At 38.3% G+C, this 17,254-nt stretch overlaps 1 protein-coding gene across 1 annotated transcript in view; it reads right to left on the minus strand.

Annotated features, from left to right (window-relative positions):
* LOC113265863 (ferritin light chain-like) overlaps positions 1-17,254 on the minus strand; it is a 67,304-nt gene that overhangs the window by 47,052 nt on the left and 2,998 nt on the right. The window contains exon 2 of the mRNA XM_044389364.3: positions 16,024-16,106. Coding sequence (XP_044245299.2) covers positions 16,024-16,106 — 83 coding nt within the window. The remainder of the gene's footprint in view (positions 1-16,023; positions 16,107-17,254) is intronic.

Here is a 17,254-nt window from a genome sequence, read left to right on the forward strand (position 1 = left end):
ATTCCTTCACCTGTATCATACCAAGAAACTTTTAGCATCTCAACCTCTTTTACCCTGGCCCCCTTATTGAGTCCAGCTGAACAAACCATTGGAATCACTTCTAGCGTCTTAAGCTAGCACAATGAAATCAGAATCTCCTTCAAAGTGCTTCCTAAATAATCATTTCAGACTGATCTAGTGTTTTCTTCTGCTTTCCTGGGTATAGTACTCACTGAATTTATTGTGATAAATTGCCAATATACATTAGAAAATTCACAATTTGCCAACTGGAGCCTGCCATGTCCTAATTCTAGTTTAGGTGTGGCAATAATCAGAGGCAGTTAGCTAGGAAGCCAAAAGGAATTTTCTCTCCTTTTAAAGTTAACACACTCAGCAAGGTTGTTACAGAGTCTTCAAGGAATGAACAGATTGATCAACCAGGAGAGGAAGGAAGGCTCTGTAGGGTTTGGGGTGCTGAGTTATCTGCCTCCTACATGTCTCTGTTCCAATTCTGGGGATCCTACTCCCACCCAAGCCAAATATAACTTTTATGTAAAATATCTAGTAAACCAATGTTTTTTTATACATCAGCCTAAGAATCAAAATTTGAGTTTTGTTTTAGCTATCTCAGCCCAGTACCAGCAAGTGATAAGAGATTCTTTGTATAAAATCATAGAAATTCCACAAATTTCTGCTTTTGCCTTGATACAAGCTCTTCTCTTTCTTTAAACTGTCAAGTTCAGCTAGAAGAAATTTATACTATACATTTTGAACTCCTTAGGCCTTTCATATTATTCTGACTGCCCCTACATCCCTCAGAACCTTACCTAAAATGAGGATGTAACTCCTAGTAAGCAAAGATAATAATTTAATGGAGTTATTTTTGTTTTGTCTTGTTCTTTGAGGGGGGGGGTAGGGGGAGGAGCAGAGGGAGAAGGAGAAAGAGACTCTTAAGTGGGCTCCACGTCCAGCATGGAGACCAACTCAGGGCTGAATCTCACAACCCTGAGATCATGACCTGAGCCAAAATCAAGAGTCAGATGCTCAACCAACAGCCACCCAGGTGCCCCCAGATAGGTTGTAAACCATCACATTCCCCAACTATGGAAAAACGATCCAAAAGCTAATGGGTAGCTATGAATACGAGGACTATGATTGATGTACTCTACAAAAGGTATCCACCAAAATATCAACAGTGTTTAGATTAGGGAATAAAATTATATATTTCCTGCATATGTTTTCTGAGTTTTCATCAATGAACACATATCCCTTAATTTAAAAATTAGATATGTGGGATGCCTGGGCAGCTCAGTCGGTTAAGCACCTGCCTTCGGCTCCAGTCATGATCCCAGGGTCCTGGGATGGAGTCCCACATCAGGCTCCTTGCTCAGCAGGGAATCTGCTTCTCCCTCTGCCTGCCACTCCCCCTGCTTGTGCTCTCTCACTCTTGTTCCCTCTCTGGAAAATAAATAAAGAAAATCTTTAAAAAAATAAAAATAAATAAAAATAACCCATGCAAACACATCCTCAAATTTAAGTTTGATAAGAAAAAAATTCAGGATAAAATATCAGAATACCTATAATCTAAATTTTTAAGACATTTTAACAGCTTTAGTGAGATATGATTTTATATCATAAAATTCACTTAAGTGTACAATTAAATGGTTTTTTAGTAAATTTATAGTTTGTAACATCACCGAAATCCAAATTTAGGACATTCCCACCACCCCAAGAGGACCCCTCCCTTCAGTTAATCCCACTTTTAGTCAATCTCCCCTACTCCCAGCCCAAGGCAACCATTATCTAATTTCTGTCTCTATAGATTTGCCAATTCTTGTACAATATGTAGTCTTCTCTGTCTGGCTGCTTTCCCTTCACGAAGTGTTTTTGAGATTCAACAATGTTGTAGCATCTATCAGTCCTTTGTTCCTTTTCATTGCTGAATAAAATTCCATTGTATGGATACGCCATGATTTGTTCATTTCTTCTGCAGTTGAAGGGCATTTGGACTGTTTCTAGTTTTTAACTATTATAAATAATGTTGCTATTAACATTCACATATATGACTTTGTGTGAACACTGGTTTCATTTTTCTTGGGTAGATACCCAGGAGAATTGCTACATCATGTGGAAAATACATGTTTATCTTTTTAAGATACTGCCAAACTTCTTCCAAAATTGCTGTACCATTTAATATGCTCATCTGTATTAGGCTATCATGTCTCTGTATTGGCCCTAATATTCTTTAATGTCTGTTGCTGATTGTAGCCACTCTTGTGGATACAGAGTGGTGACTCATTTTGCTTTTTATTTGCATTGCCCTAAGCGCGTGACTGGAACGGACCCACCCTTGCATATTTTCATATATTTATCAGCCAGTTATATGTCCTCTTTTGTGAAATATCCAAATCTTTTCCTCATTTTTAATTATTTGTCTTCTTACTGAGTTGTAAGAGTTCTTTATATATTCTAGATATAAGGCTTTCATGAGATGTATAATTTGCAAATATTTTCTTCTAGTATGTAAACACTCTCCCAGTTAGGAACCTAGATTTGATGCTTTCAACAGTATAATTATCACCAATTATTTGATTTTGTTCATGGAACACACCAAATTTGAAGCAAACTGAGTTAATGAGAAGGTGTGCTCTGGAAAAGCTCTGCTTCTAAGGTTTGAAATTGAGGCAATTGCAGTTGTCCAGTAGCCGGCAATAATTCAGTCACTTTAGAAAGCTTGCACAATTATATCTTGACTACCAACTTGCATCCGGAGAAAAAATAAAGAAAAAATATACAAGATGACTAAATATATCCTGAAAAACTAAATCAATACACTTATTTGTTTTTGAGGATTTATTTATTTGAGAGAGAGAGCACAAGCAGTGGGGACAGGCAGAGGGAGGGAGAAGCAGACTCCCCACTGAGCAGGGAGCCCAATACAGTAGGGCTTGATCCCAGGACCCTGAGATCATGGCGTGAGCCGAAGGCAGATACTTAACCATCTGAGCCACCCAGGTGTCCTGAGGAACTTGTTTTCTTGGAACCCTTCCACATTTCAGGTTGCTTTGGGGCCAGATTGATTCCCAAAATGGCCTAGTGATGCCATTCTGGCTCTGTAACTTCCTAGGGCAGGGCCTCTGAAGGATGTTTGTACTGATGACCTCTTTGGCAGTCTACAGAAGCCCATGTAACCCTTCTCAGAGTGTTTTTATTTTTTACTTAAAAAAAAAAAAGATTTATTTATTTGAGAGAGAAAGAGCATGCACAAGTGGGGGGTGGAGAGGCCGAGGGAGAGAGAGAATCTCAACCAGACTTGGCGCTGAGCACAGAGCCTGATGTGGGTCTCCATCCCGGAACTCTGGGATCATGACCTGAGCCAAAGGCAGACACTTAACCGACTCAGCCACCCAGGTGCCCCTCAAACCAATACATTTAATGCATGTTCCTGACACTGGTTTACATTCTAGTAGCACTGAAAATTGTTTTGCCTCTTATCTAGGGACTGAGAATCAAAGCATAAGAGCATATTTTCAAAAATGATAAACTAAGGGGTCTTTTGAAATAAGCACTTCTTATTTCAAAAGGAAAATAGTAGTTCTGGATTTTAATTTCACAACTAAAATGTAAATCATTTTAACATTTTATCCGCATCTGGCTGGCTCTATCTATGTAAAATAAAGCAGGTGGCTCAATTCGGCAAACATTTATTGAGCATCTGTTAAATGAGGCCCTGTGCTAGGTGTGGCAGGGAATATCAGGACAAGAAAAATTACTTAACTGCATTCTATTAAATGAGGTAACCTCTAACCTAAGTGGTGAGATGTGCAGGACAATTTTATGATATGCTTAATTCTGTATTCTGCTAGTAAAAGGTAAAATTGTAGAAGGGGTATAAGAATGAAAGTCTTTCTGCCTCACTTTTGGCTGAGTCCCCAAAGGAGGAGAAAAACCAGTAAATTCTAAATACATTCATGTGCCCGAGGACTTGCAAAAAGAATGGAATAAAAGTAATGTTTTCCAATCCTTAGCACATCATCTATCTTGAAGACACATAATTGGCTTCTAGGGGGCCGCTCAGCTTTGCAAGTGCCTCTGGGCTTGGGAGACTGATGTCTGACAGTCTCAGAGACAAGTCCAAATGTTGGGAAACAGTTTTTTTTTTTAATTATTCGTACATTTCCTTATACAAAGGGGAGAACTGAACATATGCATTTTATTGTTTTACCTCCAGTTGCGACAAAGTGGGTATTTTGTTTGATTGCTTGTTTGTTTACCCTACCTGTATTTGTATTTCCTCCTTTTTCACACAAAAGTTAGCATATGCACTGTACTGAATCTTGCCAATTTTTCTTAATAATATATTTTAGAGGGGCACCTGGGTGGCTCAGTCAGTTAAGTGTCTGCCTTCGGTTCAGGTCACAATCCTAGGGTCCTGGGATCAAGCCCCGTCTCGGGCTCCCTGCTTAGTGGGGAGTCTGTTTCTCCCTCTGTCTCTGCCCCTCCTCCCTGCTCATGCTCTCTTTCTCAAATGAATAAATATAATCTTTAAGAAAATAATAATATATTTTAGAATTTGTAACACACCAACACGTAAAAGCATCCTCAATCTTTTCATATATGCATAGCATTTTATTGTATAGATGTGTCATAATTTCTTAAACCAATCCTAACTTGATGGACACTGGGTGGCTTCCAAGCTTTTAAGTATTACCAAAATAAAAAAGCAACCATGAACAACCTTGCATATCCACCTTCATATGTGTGTGTGTGTGTGTGCGCGCGCACATGTGTGGTAGATGAATGTGCATTCTGATGCCTGCAAAATGTTTCCCAGTCTCCCCAACTGCTTAGAGAGCCTATAGTGCCTATATAATCTATTCAGCTATGGAGGAAGCCCTTGACAGAATATGTGACAAGTGCACGTACACACGTACATGTTCAGAAGTATAATTCCTGGGCCCAAAACTGCCTGTGTCATTTTGATGAATATTGCCAAATTGCCCTTCATAAGAGATATATACTCTTTTCCACCAGAAATGTATATGGGTGCTTGTTTCTTTACATAGTTTTCAATGATCTCAGTTTTTTAACTAAAAAAAAAAAAAAACCACAAAGAAACAAAAACTAGTTTTATAGTCCCTCAGCCAGAATCAGGCTTTATTTTTTATCCCTGTGTAGGCAAGTTCATTCTTCTAATTTGCAGACAGGCTAACCCAAGCGCAAATAGGTTCTTTCTAAACACAGGCCTCAAGTTATTACATTTCTAAGCATCTTTTCTTCTGGTTTCTGCTATAATTTATGTTACATGATACATTTCCTTTTAATTATTTCTTCTTAAAAATGTGAAACATTTGACCCATCAGGACATAGTGGTGGTAGCTCTAAATGGAGCAATAAGCTCATGTTAATACATACTATAAAATCATTCCACTTCCTTACTCAAAAAAGAAGGGTCCCTTGAGGCTGAACATTATCAAATTCTACCCTCTTTTCGGAAATATTACCAGTTTGTGAGATACAAAGAACTTAAAACCCTTGGACATTTATAATTTATCTTTTTATGCTTTCCACATATCTAAAAATTACTTAAAATATAAAATCACTCATTTAGAAAAAGGTTTTTCAGATAATTTGCCCATAAAGAAAAACTGATTTGCATTTTTCCCAAAGAAAATTAGGAAAACAAGCTTCGTGCTACTGTTAACATAGTTTGTGTTTAAGTCACGACATGAGGTTGATCAAAAATTTATAATGCTTTGCTGCATAACCCCAGATGAATAAGCAGAATTTGGCCTCCTATTTAGGTGTAGTGTTATAACAACCACCACAATGCACATTTGTATGGTGCTTTATAGTATACAAAGCTCTTCCACGTACATGATAGTAATTCCAGTTACCATTGATCATACACACAAGGTATTTTGATAAGCTGTACACTAGGAAGTATTAGTCTATTTTTACCCAAGATAAAGAATGAAAATACATTATTTGCTTAAGGTCAAAAAGCCAGTGAATTATAAGTCATAGAGACAAGAAGCAGAATGGTAGTTGCCAGGGGTTAGGGAGGGGAGAATGGGGAGTTAGCATTTAATGGGTATAGAGTTCTAGTTATGCAAGATGACAGAGTTCTGGAGACAATGGTGGTGATGCTTGCTCAAGATTCACTGAACTATATACTTAAAAATGGCTATGGTGGTAAATTTTATGTTATGTGTATTTTAATAATTATTTATTTATGGGAGACAGAGAGAGAGAGAGAGAAAGCAAGCATGAGCAGGGGGAGGGGCAGAGGGAGAAGCAGGCTCCCCACTGAGCAGGGAGCCCGATGATGCAGGGCTGGATTCCAGGACCCTGGGATCATGACCTGAGCCAAACGCAGACACCCAACCAACTGAGCCACCCAGTCGCCCTTGTTATGTGTATTTTATTACAATAAAAAAACTGGGGGCGGTGAGCTAGTGAATAGGAAGCTTGAATTTGATTGTATTTCTTTTTGTTTTGTTTTTAAAGATTTATTTATTTTAGAGAGAGAGAGAAGAGCAGAGAGGGGGAGAGGCAGAGAGAGAGAGAAAGGGAGAGAATCTCCAGCAGACTCCCTGCTGAGCACAGAGCCCAGGACCCTGAGATCATGACCTGCACCAAAATCAAGAGTCAGACACTTAACCAATTGAGCCACCCAGGCACCCCTGATTTCATTTCTGTCCACCTTCTTCTTTCTACTCAGAGCAATTATTATTCCCATGTTATAGATCAGGGGACTAAGGCCCAGGAGGACTGCATTGACTTAAGTCACTTAACTATCAAGTGTCAGAGTTGGAATTCAATCCAATGGAAATGATTTGAAAACCAAAGGCTACGCACAGGAAGTCAAAATAAAATCAAAGGCTCATCTAACCGCTCAGGGTTGGGCACTCTTGAGTTAATCATTTTACCTGTCTGGGCAGCAGTCTACTCAGCTGTAAAATAAAAGTACTTATATAGATCAGAGTTGGGTTTCTGTTTTTAATTCAACGTTTTTGACAACAACTTACGGTAAGAAATGTGCACACACACACACACCTTACCTACTAGGCTGGATTTCCCAGAGCAGACCTTGAGATAAGTATTCAAGTACAAGTGATTTACCAAGGATGTGCTTCCAGGAGCAACTGGTAACTGGTATGGGAGTAGAAGACGCACAGCAGGAAAGGGACAGAAATCAAGGAAGGGTAAGATTTCAGGTGAAGTCTCAGCCTCAGCCTGATCCCATGGGGAGCTCTGGAGCATAAAATACACCACAGAGTTTGACTCACCTTGAGGCAAGAGAGCTGGGCTTTCACATTTCATTCCCAGTCTCTGGTTACAAGCCACCAGGAAGACATAACCTCTAGGCATTTCAGCCCACGGTACCTGTTGTAGCCAGTCCCCAAAGGTGGCCCCCAATGATCTCTGTCTTGTGGTATTCACACCTTTGTGTATTTCCCTCCTAATACTGTTCCATGGTTGGTGTGTATAGCCTATAAAATATAGCAGAAGTGTATGTCACTTATGAGATTAAGATATAAAAGACTGGGGCTTCCATTCTGGATTTTCTCTTTCTTGGATCACTGCCTCTGCGGGAAGAAAGGTCTCATTTTATGAGCAGTCCTATGAAGAGGCCCATGACACAGACTCTCATAACAAGGAACTAAGGCCTCCAGCCTACAGGCAGCAAGGAACGAAGGCTTGCCAACAGCTACATGAGTCAGTTTGAAGGAAGAGCCTCCAGCCCCACTCAAGTCTTGAGATGACCGCAGCCCCAACTGAACAGCTTTACTGTACTTTCACGAGACACCCCAGGCCAGAACCACACAGCTAAGTTGCTCTTGGATTCCTGACCCTCAGAAATTATGTGGGATAATAAATGTTTGTCATTTTGGGGCTCCTGGGTGGCTCAGTCAGTTACGCATCTGCCTTTGGCTCAGGTCATCATCTCCAGATCCTGGGATCAAGCTCTGTGTTGGGCTCCCTGCTCAGCAGGGAGTCTGCTTGTCCCTCTGCCCCTCCCCCCTGCTCATGCTCTCTCTCTGGCTTTCTCTCTTTCTCAAATAAATAAAATCTTAAAAATAATAATAATAAATAAATGTTTGTCATTTTAAGTCACCAGGTTTTTGAAAAATTTGTTATGTCACAACAGATAAATAATAGAAATATATTAAGCTAGGGGTGCCTGGGTGGCTCAGTCGTTAAGCGTCTGTCTTCGGCTCAGGGCGTGATCCCAGAGTCCTGGGATCGAGCCCCACATCAGGCTCCTCCGCTATGAGGCTGCTTCTTCCTCTCCCACTCCCCCTGCCTGTGTTCCCTCTCTCGCTGGCTGTCTCTCTCTCTCTGTCAAATAAATAAATAAAATCTTAAAAAAAATATATATTAAGCTAATGTATCTCCAGTAGCGGAAGAGTAGTTTTCTTTTTTTCTTTTTAAAGATTTTATTTATTTATTTGACAGAGGAGAGAGACAGCCAGCGAGAGAGGGAACACAGGCAGGGGGAGTGGGAGAGGAAGAAGCAGCCTCATAGCGGAGGAGCCTGATGTGGGGCTCGATCCCAGGACTCTGGGATCACGCCCTGAGCCGAAGACAGACGCTTAACGACTGAGCCACCCAGGCGCCCCCAGAAGAGTAGTTTTCTAAAGAACCATTGGGAAGATTCTTTAAGAGAAAAGCACAAAGACACTGAGGAATGGGCAGAACCAGAAAAAGAGACCTGAGGGGATGCGGGCAGAGCATCAATCATGTCTGCTATCATTCTAAGACAAATGTTTCACGAAACAACACTTACCCTTATTACATGCAATGCACTTTGATAATCTCTATTTTATTATATTCTTATGTGCTTTATTAAATGACAGAAGCCCTTAAACTGATTTCAAAATCCAATAAGAGGTTGTGAACTGCAGTTGAAAAATAGTGAACTTAATCATCTTTGAGGTCTCTTTTAGATCTAAACTTTCATAATTAGAAGGCAGTGCAGTGTTCTCACAATGATAACTAACATTTATTGAGCACCCACTGTGCCAGAACTGTTTCAAACACTTCACATACACTGCCTCATATAAAGACAATAAGGTAGGTACTATTAATATCCCCATTTTACAGATGTGGAGACTGGTAAATGGCAGAGGCCAGAAGGAAAGCCAGGCAGCCTGACTTCCAAAATCTACTGTCACGAGTTTAGGCTCCTACATCAGACTGCTTGGGTTCAAATCCTGATGCCAAACAGTTGATCAGTACGTTTCTAATTATGATCATGAAATAAGCCAATTAGGAAGCCAGCAGGTTACTGATGGGGATAATTCTAATAAAAAATGTTTAGAGCCACGGTTATGCATGTCAACTGAATTCACAGGTTAACTCCTTGATAAGCAGCTCAATGTTCTGCTCTGCTTTAGCCACGCTGACCCGGTCTTCACCTTAAATGTTGTCAGTTGTGCATTTAAAGAAGATGGGGCTCTGGCCTGAGTTATAGAACATCTGTATGCTTGAATGTCTAAAGTACGTATCACTCTAACCAGATAGAAGGGATTTCAATGGACTCATTTTTATATATTGGCTTATCAAGGTGCAATCAAAGATAATTCTCTAATAAATGAATCTAAATTAAAATAAATTAATCACCCTTGTGTAGAAAATATTTGAACAGGAGTCAATGAACACTAATTAATCTTTGGATTTCAAAATAGGGCCCAATAAACATTATGATAAAAATGACTAAAAATGGTAAAAAAAACAAAAAACAACTGCACAGAACCTGGACACCTGCAACTATCATCTTTTTGGCTGAATTCTTCCAAGCCAAGTCTCCATCAATTATATCTTTTACGTCACAGGAACACAGTATTTATTACAGGTATTGGGATCAGTGGAAGAGCATGAAGTCCTTTTAATAAAAGATTATCACTAACCAAAGATTCATATATCTGCTGAGTAAATTATCTAGAGCTGCACACATATAGGGGATACGTGAGGATGTTTCAGCAGCTGCTATGTGGTGAGGTGACTTAGAATAAGAGGACAGAAGGAAAAAAATGGTTTATGTCCCACTTCAGACCCTACTGCAGAATTATGGACTATAGGGCAACAGGAATGACTGCAACCTAGCTTGCAATACTGTTAGCAGAGGTAAGACACTGGTTTCTTGTCACCTACTTAAAAAAAAGTCATTTTGAATATATTGCTGAAGAGGGAGTTGTGGAAGGTATTGTGGTTCTCCCAAGCCAAATACCAATCTAGATGTCCTGAAAAATTAACAGTGTGAAAATTTTTCTAATTATAAAAGAAATACATGCTTTCACAGAACATTTAGTAAATGCAGAAAATGTAAAGAATAAAAGAAAAAAATCACAAAATATAAAGATATCAGATCATGAGGTAATAATTATCACTGTGTGTGTCTCCAAATTGGCATCATACTATATACACTTTTTATAATTTCATTTTTTTTACTAAAAAATACTATGGGAATTTCCCTGTATCAAAGTATTCTACTACAGTATTCTACTACAACATTAATTTGATGGCTGCATAGAATTCCATTCTATGGACATGTAGCATTTGTAACAGTATCCAGTCAAGCAAAAGAAATTACTCTGTACATTTAATGTAGAAACAACTTAATGCTAATGATAGGCCACAAAGTTATAAAAGTGCTAAAAAAGGAAAAAGGTGTGTATTAGTTAGCTATTGCTATATAACAAACCACTGCAAACTTGCAGGTGTAAAACCAGTTATTTAAGAGTAAATTCTGTGGTCAGCATTTAGGATGGGCTCCTCTAGGCAGTTCTCTGGTCTCAGTTGAGGCCCCTAATACATCTGTGGTTGGTTGTGGATTGGCTCTGCCTATCTTGGCTGGGCTCCTTTACAGATTTGAGACCTCAGCTGGGACAGGGGGGCTGGCTAGACTCTGACACTCATGATTTCTCATTCTCTAGCAGGCCAGCATGGGCTTATTCCATTAGCAGTCATGAGGCTCCAGAGAGTGAGCAGAAGGGTGAGTTCCCCTGAGGCCTAGGCTTGGGACCATCATAGTGCTATTTTCTCTGCATTCTATTGTTCAAATTAAGGAACAAGGCCAGCACAGATTCAAAGAGTGGAGAAACAGATTCCACTTTTTATGGGAAGAGATTCAAAATCACATGTCAAAAGGGCATGTAAACAGGAAGAGAAAGAATTCTGTCCAGTTTTACAAATGATCATGGTGTGTCTTACCTAGGAGCAGAAAGCTGCTACCACTCTTCAGCTGGAGGCCACAAGCTCACACTTGATGCTGACCTGTGAGAAGTACTACTGCCACCTCTTTTGGAGGTCCTGCTACCACTGAATAGAAACCCAGCAGTCCATAACTAATGCCATTAAAACTGCACATGAAACATTCTCCAGAATGGATCACATGTGAGGCCACAGAACAAGTCTCAATAAATTTAAGACGACTGAAATCACATCACACATTCTTAACAACCACAACATTATGCAACTAGAAATCAATTACAAGAAAAAAAAACTGGAAGAAATACATACGTGTGGAGGCTAAACAACATGCTACTAAGCAACCAATGGGTCAATGAAGAAATCAAAGAGGAAATTAATTTAAAAAATGGAGACAAATGAAAATGAAAACACAACAGTCCAAAATCTTTGGCATGCAGTGAAAGCAGTTCTAAGAGGGAAATTTATAGCAATACAGGCTTAACTCAAGAAACAAGAAAAATTTCAAACAATGTAACCTTATACCAAAAGGAGCTAGAAGAAGAAGAATAAAGCCCAAAGTGAGTAGAAGAAAGACAGGAATAAAGATCAGAGTGGAAATAAATGAAATAGAGACTAAAAACTTAAAATAAAAAAGATCAATGAAACAAAGACCTGGTTCTCTGAAGAAATAAACAAAATTGATAAACCTTAAATCAGATTTGTCAAGTAAAAAGAGAGGACCCAAATAAAATCAGAAATAAAAGAGAATAACCAATACCACAGAAATACAAAGGATTATAAGAAACTACAATGAAAAATTATATGCCAACAAATTGGACAATCTAGAAGGAAGGGATAAATTCCTAGAACCATACAATTTTTGAAAAGTGAATCAGAAAGAAATAGAAAATATGAAGAGATCAATTTTTAGCAGTGAAATTGAATCAGTAATCAAAAAAACTCCCAACAGAATTCTGAGACCAGAAGGATTCACAGGTGAATTCTACAAAACATTTAAAAAAGAGATACTACCTATTCTCCTCAAACTACTCCACAAAACAGAAGAGGAAGGAAGCTTCCAAATACATTCTACAAGGCAGGCATTACCCTGATACCAAAACCAAAGACAATACAAAAAAAGAAAACTAGAGGATAATATCCCTGATGAACACAGATAAAAAAATCCTCAACAAAATATTAATACAACACTGTATTCAACAATACATTAAAAGGATCATTTACTACAATCAAGTGGAATTTATTCCAGGGATGCAAGGATGGTTCAATATCTGTCAATGTGAATACCACATTAACTAAATGAAGGATAAAATCATATGATCATCTTAATAGACGCAGAGAACACATTTGATAAATTTCAAAATCCATTCGTGATAAAAACCCTCAAAAACGTGGGTTTACAAGGAACATACCTCAACTTACTGAAGGCCATATATGAGAAACCCACAGGTAGCATCATGCACAATGATGAAAAAACTGGGAGCTTTTCGTCTAAGATCAGGAACAAAACAAGGATGTCCACTCTCACTCACTTTTATTCAACATAGTACTGGAATTCCTTGTCACAACAGTCAGGCAAGAAAAAGTAATAAAAGGGGGCGCCTGGGTGGCACAGCGGTTAAGCGTCTGCCTTCGGCTCAGGGCGTGATCCCCGCGTTATGGGATCGAGCCCCACATCAGGCTCCTCTGCTATGAGCCTGCTTCTTCCTTTCCCACTCCCCCTGCTTGTGCTCCCTCTCTCGCTGGCCGTCTCTATCTCTGTCAAATAAATAAATAAAATCTTTAAAAAAAAAAAGAAAAAGTAATAAAAGGCATCCAAATTGGTAAGGAAGAAGTAAAATTGCCACTATTTACAGATGACATAGAAAACCCTGAAGACTCCACCAAAAAACTATTAGAATAAATTCAGTAAAGTTTCAGTATACAAAATTAATATACAGAAATCTGTTGCATTTCTATACACTAATAGTGAAGTAGCAGAAAGAGAAATTAAGAAAACAATTCCATTTACAATTTCACCAAAAAGAATAAAACACCCAGGAATAAGCTTAACCAAGGTGGTCAAAGGCCTGTGCTCTAAAAACTATAAAACACTGATGAAAGAAACTGAGGTTAATGCAAACAAATGGAAAGATATATCATGCTCATGGACTGGGAGAATTAATATTGTTAAAATGTCCATACTACCCAAAGCAATCTACAGATTCAGTGCAATCTCTATTAAGATACCAATAGCATTTTTTCACAGAAATAGAATAACACCAAAATCTGTATAGAACCACAAAAAACCCCAAATAACCAAAACAATCTTGAGGAAGAAGAACAAAGCTGGAGGTATCACAATCCTAGATTTTAAGATATATTACAAAGCTATAATAAAACAATACAATACTGGCACAAAAATAGACACATAGATCAAAAGAACAGAGTAGAGATCCCAGAAGTAAACCCACATCTATATGTTCAACTAGTCTACAACAAAGGAGACAAAAATATACAATGGGAAAAAGACATTCTCTTCAATAAATGGTGTTGAGAAAACTGGCCAGCAACATACAGAAGAATGAAACTGGACCAATTTCTTACACCAGACACAAAAATGAACTCAAAATGCATTAAACCCCTAAATGTGAGATCTGAAACCATAAAACTCATAAAAGAAAACATGGATAATAATGGCTTTAACATTGGCCTTAGCAACATTTTTCTAGATACGTCTCCTCAGGCAAGAGAAACAAAAACAAAAATAGACTGCTAGGACTACATCAAAATAAAAAGCTTTTGCACAGTGAAGGAAACCATCAACAAAATGAAAAGGCAACCTACTAAATGGGAGAAGCTATTTGCAAATGACATATCTGATAAGGGTTTAATATCCAAAATACATAAAGAACTTCTACAACTCAACACCAAAAAAAAAAAAATCCAGTTAATAAAATGGGCAGAAGACCTGAATAGACATTTTTACAAAGAAGACATACAGATGGCCAACAGACACATGAAAAAATGTTCAACATCGCTCATCTTCAGGGAAATGCAAATCAAAACTACAATGAGCTATCATCTCACACCAGTCTAAATGGCTAATATCAAAAAGACAAAATATAACAAGTTTGAGGGAAGATGTGGAGAAAAAGGAATGCTTGTGCACTCCTGGTGGGAATACAAATTGGTGCAGCCACTGTGGAAAAGAGTATAGAGGTTCCCCCCCAAATTAAAAAGAGAATTACCATACAATCCAGTAATTCCACCACTGAATATTTACCTGAAGAAAATGAAAACACTAATTCGAAAAGATATATGCACCCCCATGCTTATTGCATTATTTACTATAGCCAAAATATGGAAGCAACCCAAGTGTCTATCTACCGATGAATGAATAAAGAAGATGTAATATGTATTTGCATTTGGTTGACATTTGAAGGCATTATTCTTAAGTCATAATGATATGTTTTTGTATTGTATCCCCAAATACACAAAAGTTTTATCTGCACTTCCCTATGTCCAAATAGCTGCAGGATAAATATGAGATCCCAAAAACAATTTTTAAAAAAATGTTTCTAGGGTTTAGCCCCTATACACAGTGTTTCTTTTTAATAATTTATTTTTTTACTATAAATATAATATTGCTTGTAGAAAAAATCAAATGAACATTTTCAATGGTGAAATTCCATTGTAATACAACTCACTGCTCAAAGATTATCATGCATTTTCATCCTGATTTTTTCATTTGAACACTCTAATACACTATATTTTTATATTTATAGAGGATTATAATTCTCTTCTATAACTTGTTTTTATTAGTAAAAAATAATTATGTATTATATCTTGAAGGATCTTTTGTTTTAATACAGCTGAATGATCTAATATTAAAAACCTGTATCATAGAATTCTATAGTATAGATATGCTAAATTTTTTTTTATGGTTCATCTTCCCCAGTAGAGTATACACTCCCTGAGGACAGGGACCTGGCTTGGTTTGGCCATAGCTATATCCCGAGTGTTTACAAAAGTGCCTGGCAAATAGCAGGTGCTCAAAAATTTTGTAGAATAAATGACTAAATGGCAAAACACTATTGATGAATATTTGTACTGTTTCCATTTTTTACTCTTCCAATAATGAATTTTGCAATTAGTAATCTTATAGGTATATTTTGTAACCTATTTATTTTTGTACAGCAAATTCCTAGAGAAGGAATTGCTAGGTCAAAAAAAAAAAAAAAAAACAACCAAAACTAAAGAACTTCAACCCCTCTCAAGCTCCTCCCAACATGTTCAGGAAGTCCCCAAGTGTAAAGGGAGGTGGCACTTGAATTTATAAATCTGGTCTTCCTATCTATCATCTAGTGCTGCTACAGCTCACAAATGTAGTCCTGTTACTAAGTGGCACTGACCTTTTCCTTCATTTTAGCTTGTGCTGTTTGAGGAAGTTGTCTGAATATCTTATGTTTCCACCCCATGTTCTGAGACATTCAACTGCCTGTCTGTTGAAATGAGAACAGTACCCTTTGTCCCTGCTAATTTTTTGTTCAGCAGGCTATATTGGCTACAAAACTTTGTGCTCCCAGTATCTTTATGAAATTTTTTTCCTCATTTAGCTTTTTAAAAAAAAAAAAAAAACATACGCTTTTTCTCCAGGCTCAGGGGTAAATCCATATGAGGAAAAGGCATCATTCATTCCACATCCTCATCCATGTCCTATGGGGCTGTCCTCAGAACAAACCTAACCTTCTGATGCTTATGAAGGCTCCTTAAACCAAATTTGCAAACTTCAGTTGTCTCCTCTCTCTGGTCGAGTGCTTTCCCGAGTGGCTTGTGCAAACATACCTTTAGCAGGTGCAGTGTCAGTCCTGCAGATTTTTCTGACACCCAGGGTAAAAGTCATCTTTGTGTTCAGGTAGAGAGGGACCCTGGAAACACAGAGATATATTAATAAATAGAGAAATTTAGATGAATGCACATACACTCAAATTTCATCTCAGCAAGTTTCCAAACAGTTCAAGATTTCCCCCCCATTAAGTCCTACAACTCTAGTGTTTTAATTTTTTGGGAGGGATTCCTTTATAAATATTCCCATCACAGCTCCTGGATGCTTGCTAAGTCAGGGTAGAGGGCTGAAATTTGATCTTTGTGCAATGATGGGAAGCCACTGGAGGGTTTTAAGCAAGACAGCGCCACGATATGGTTTGTGTTTGAAAAAGATCACTCTGGTGGCTGTGTGAACAATAGATTGAGGGGGTGACGGTAGCAGGGCCAGGTAGGTGATTTGGTGGCAGTCCAGTTCTCCTTGAAGTGCTGCTGAATTTAAGGCAAATAAAAATCAAAATCTCCCCTTTAGGCAAAATATTAAAATTCTTATTATTATCTAATAGGACCTGGATGAGCTGACCTCTTTTTAGCCTCCTGTATACCATCTTTGCTCCTGCTATTGAGCCTCGCTGACTTTGTCAGCTCCCCAAAGGCAGCATTCCTTCAGGCCTCAGGGCCTCCGGACTTGCTATGGTTATTTGTGTGATAAAATACACACAAAGTTTATTATTTTAACCATTTTAAAGTGTACGATTCAGTGGCATTAAGTACATTCACAATGTTGTACAACCATCACCACTATCTAGCGCCAGAACTTTTTCACCACCTCGAGAGAAAACCCTGGAACTACTAAGCAGACATTTCCCATTACCCCTCCCCCCAGCCCCAGGCAACCACTAATCTGCTTCCTATCTCTATGGACTTGCCTGTTCTGGATGGTTCATACAAACGTAATAATACAATATGGGGGCTGTGTATCTGGCTTCTTTTACTCAGGATGTTTTCAAGATTCATCTACGTTGTCACATGTGTCGGCACTTCATTCCTTTTTATGACTGAATAATATTCCATCGTACGGAGAGACCACGTTTTGATCTGTTTGTCAGCTGGTAGACATTGAGGCTGTTTCCACCATTCAGCGACTGTGACTAGTGCTGCTGCAGAACATTCACATACAAGTTTTTGTTTGTACACCCGTCTGCACTTCTTCTGGCTATATACCTGGCAGTGGAATTGCTGGGTGATATGG

The sequence above is a fragment of the Ursus arctos genome, chromosome X, assembly GCF_023065955.2.
Source record: "Ursus arctos isolate Adak ecotype North America chromosome X, UrsArc2.0, whole genome shotgun sequence".
NCBI classification, from domain to species: Eukaryota; Metazoa; Chordata; class Mammalia; order Carnivora; family Ursidae; genus Ursus; species Ursus arctos.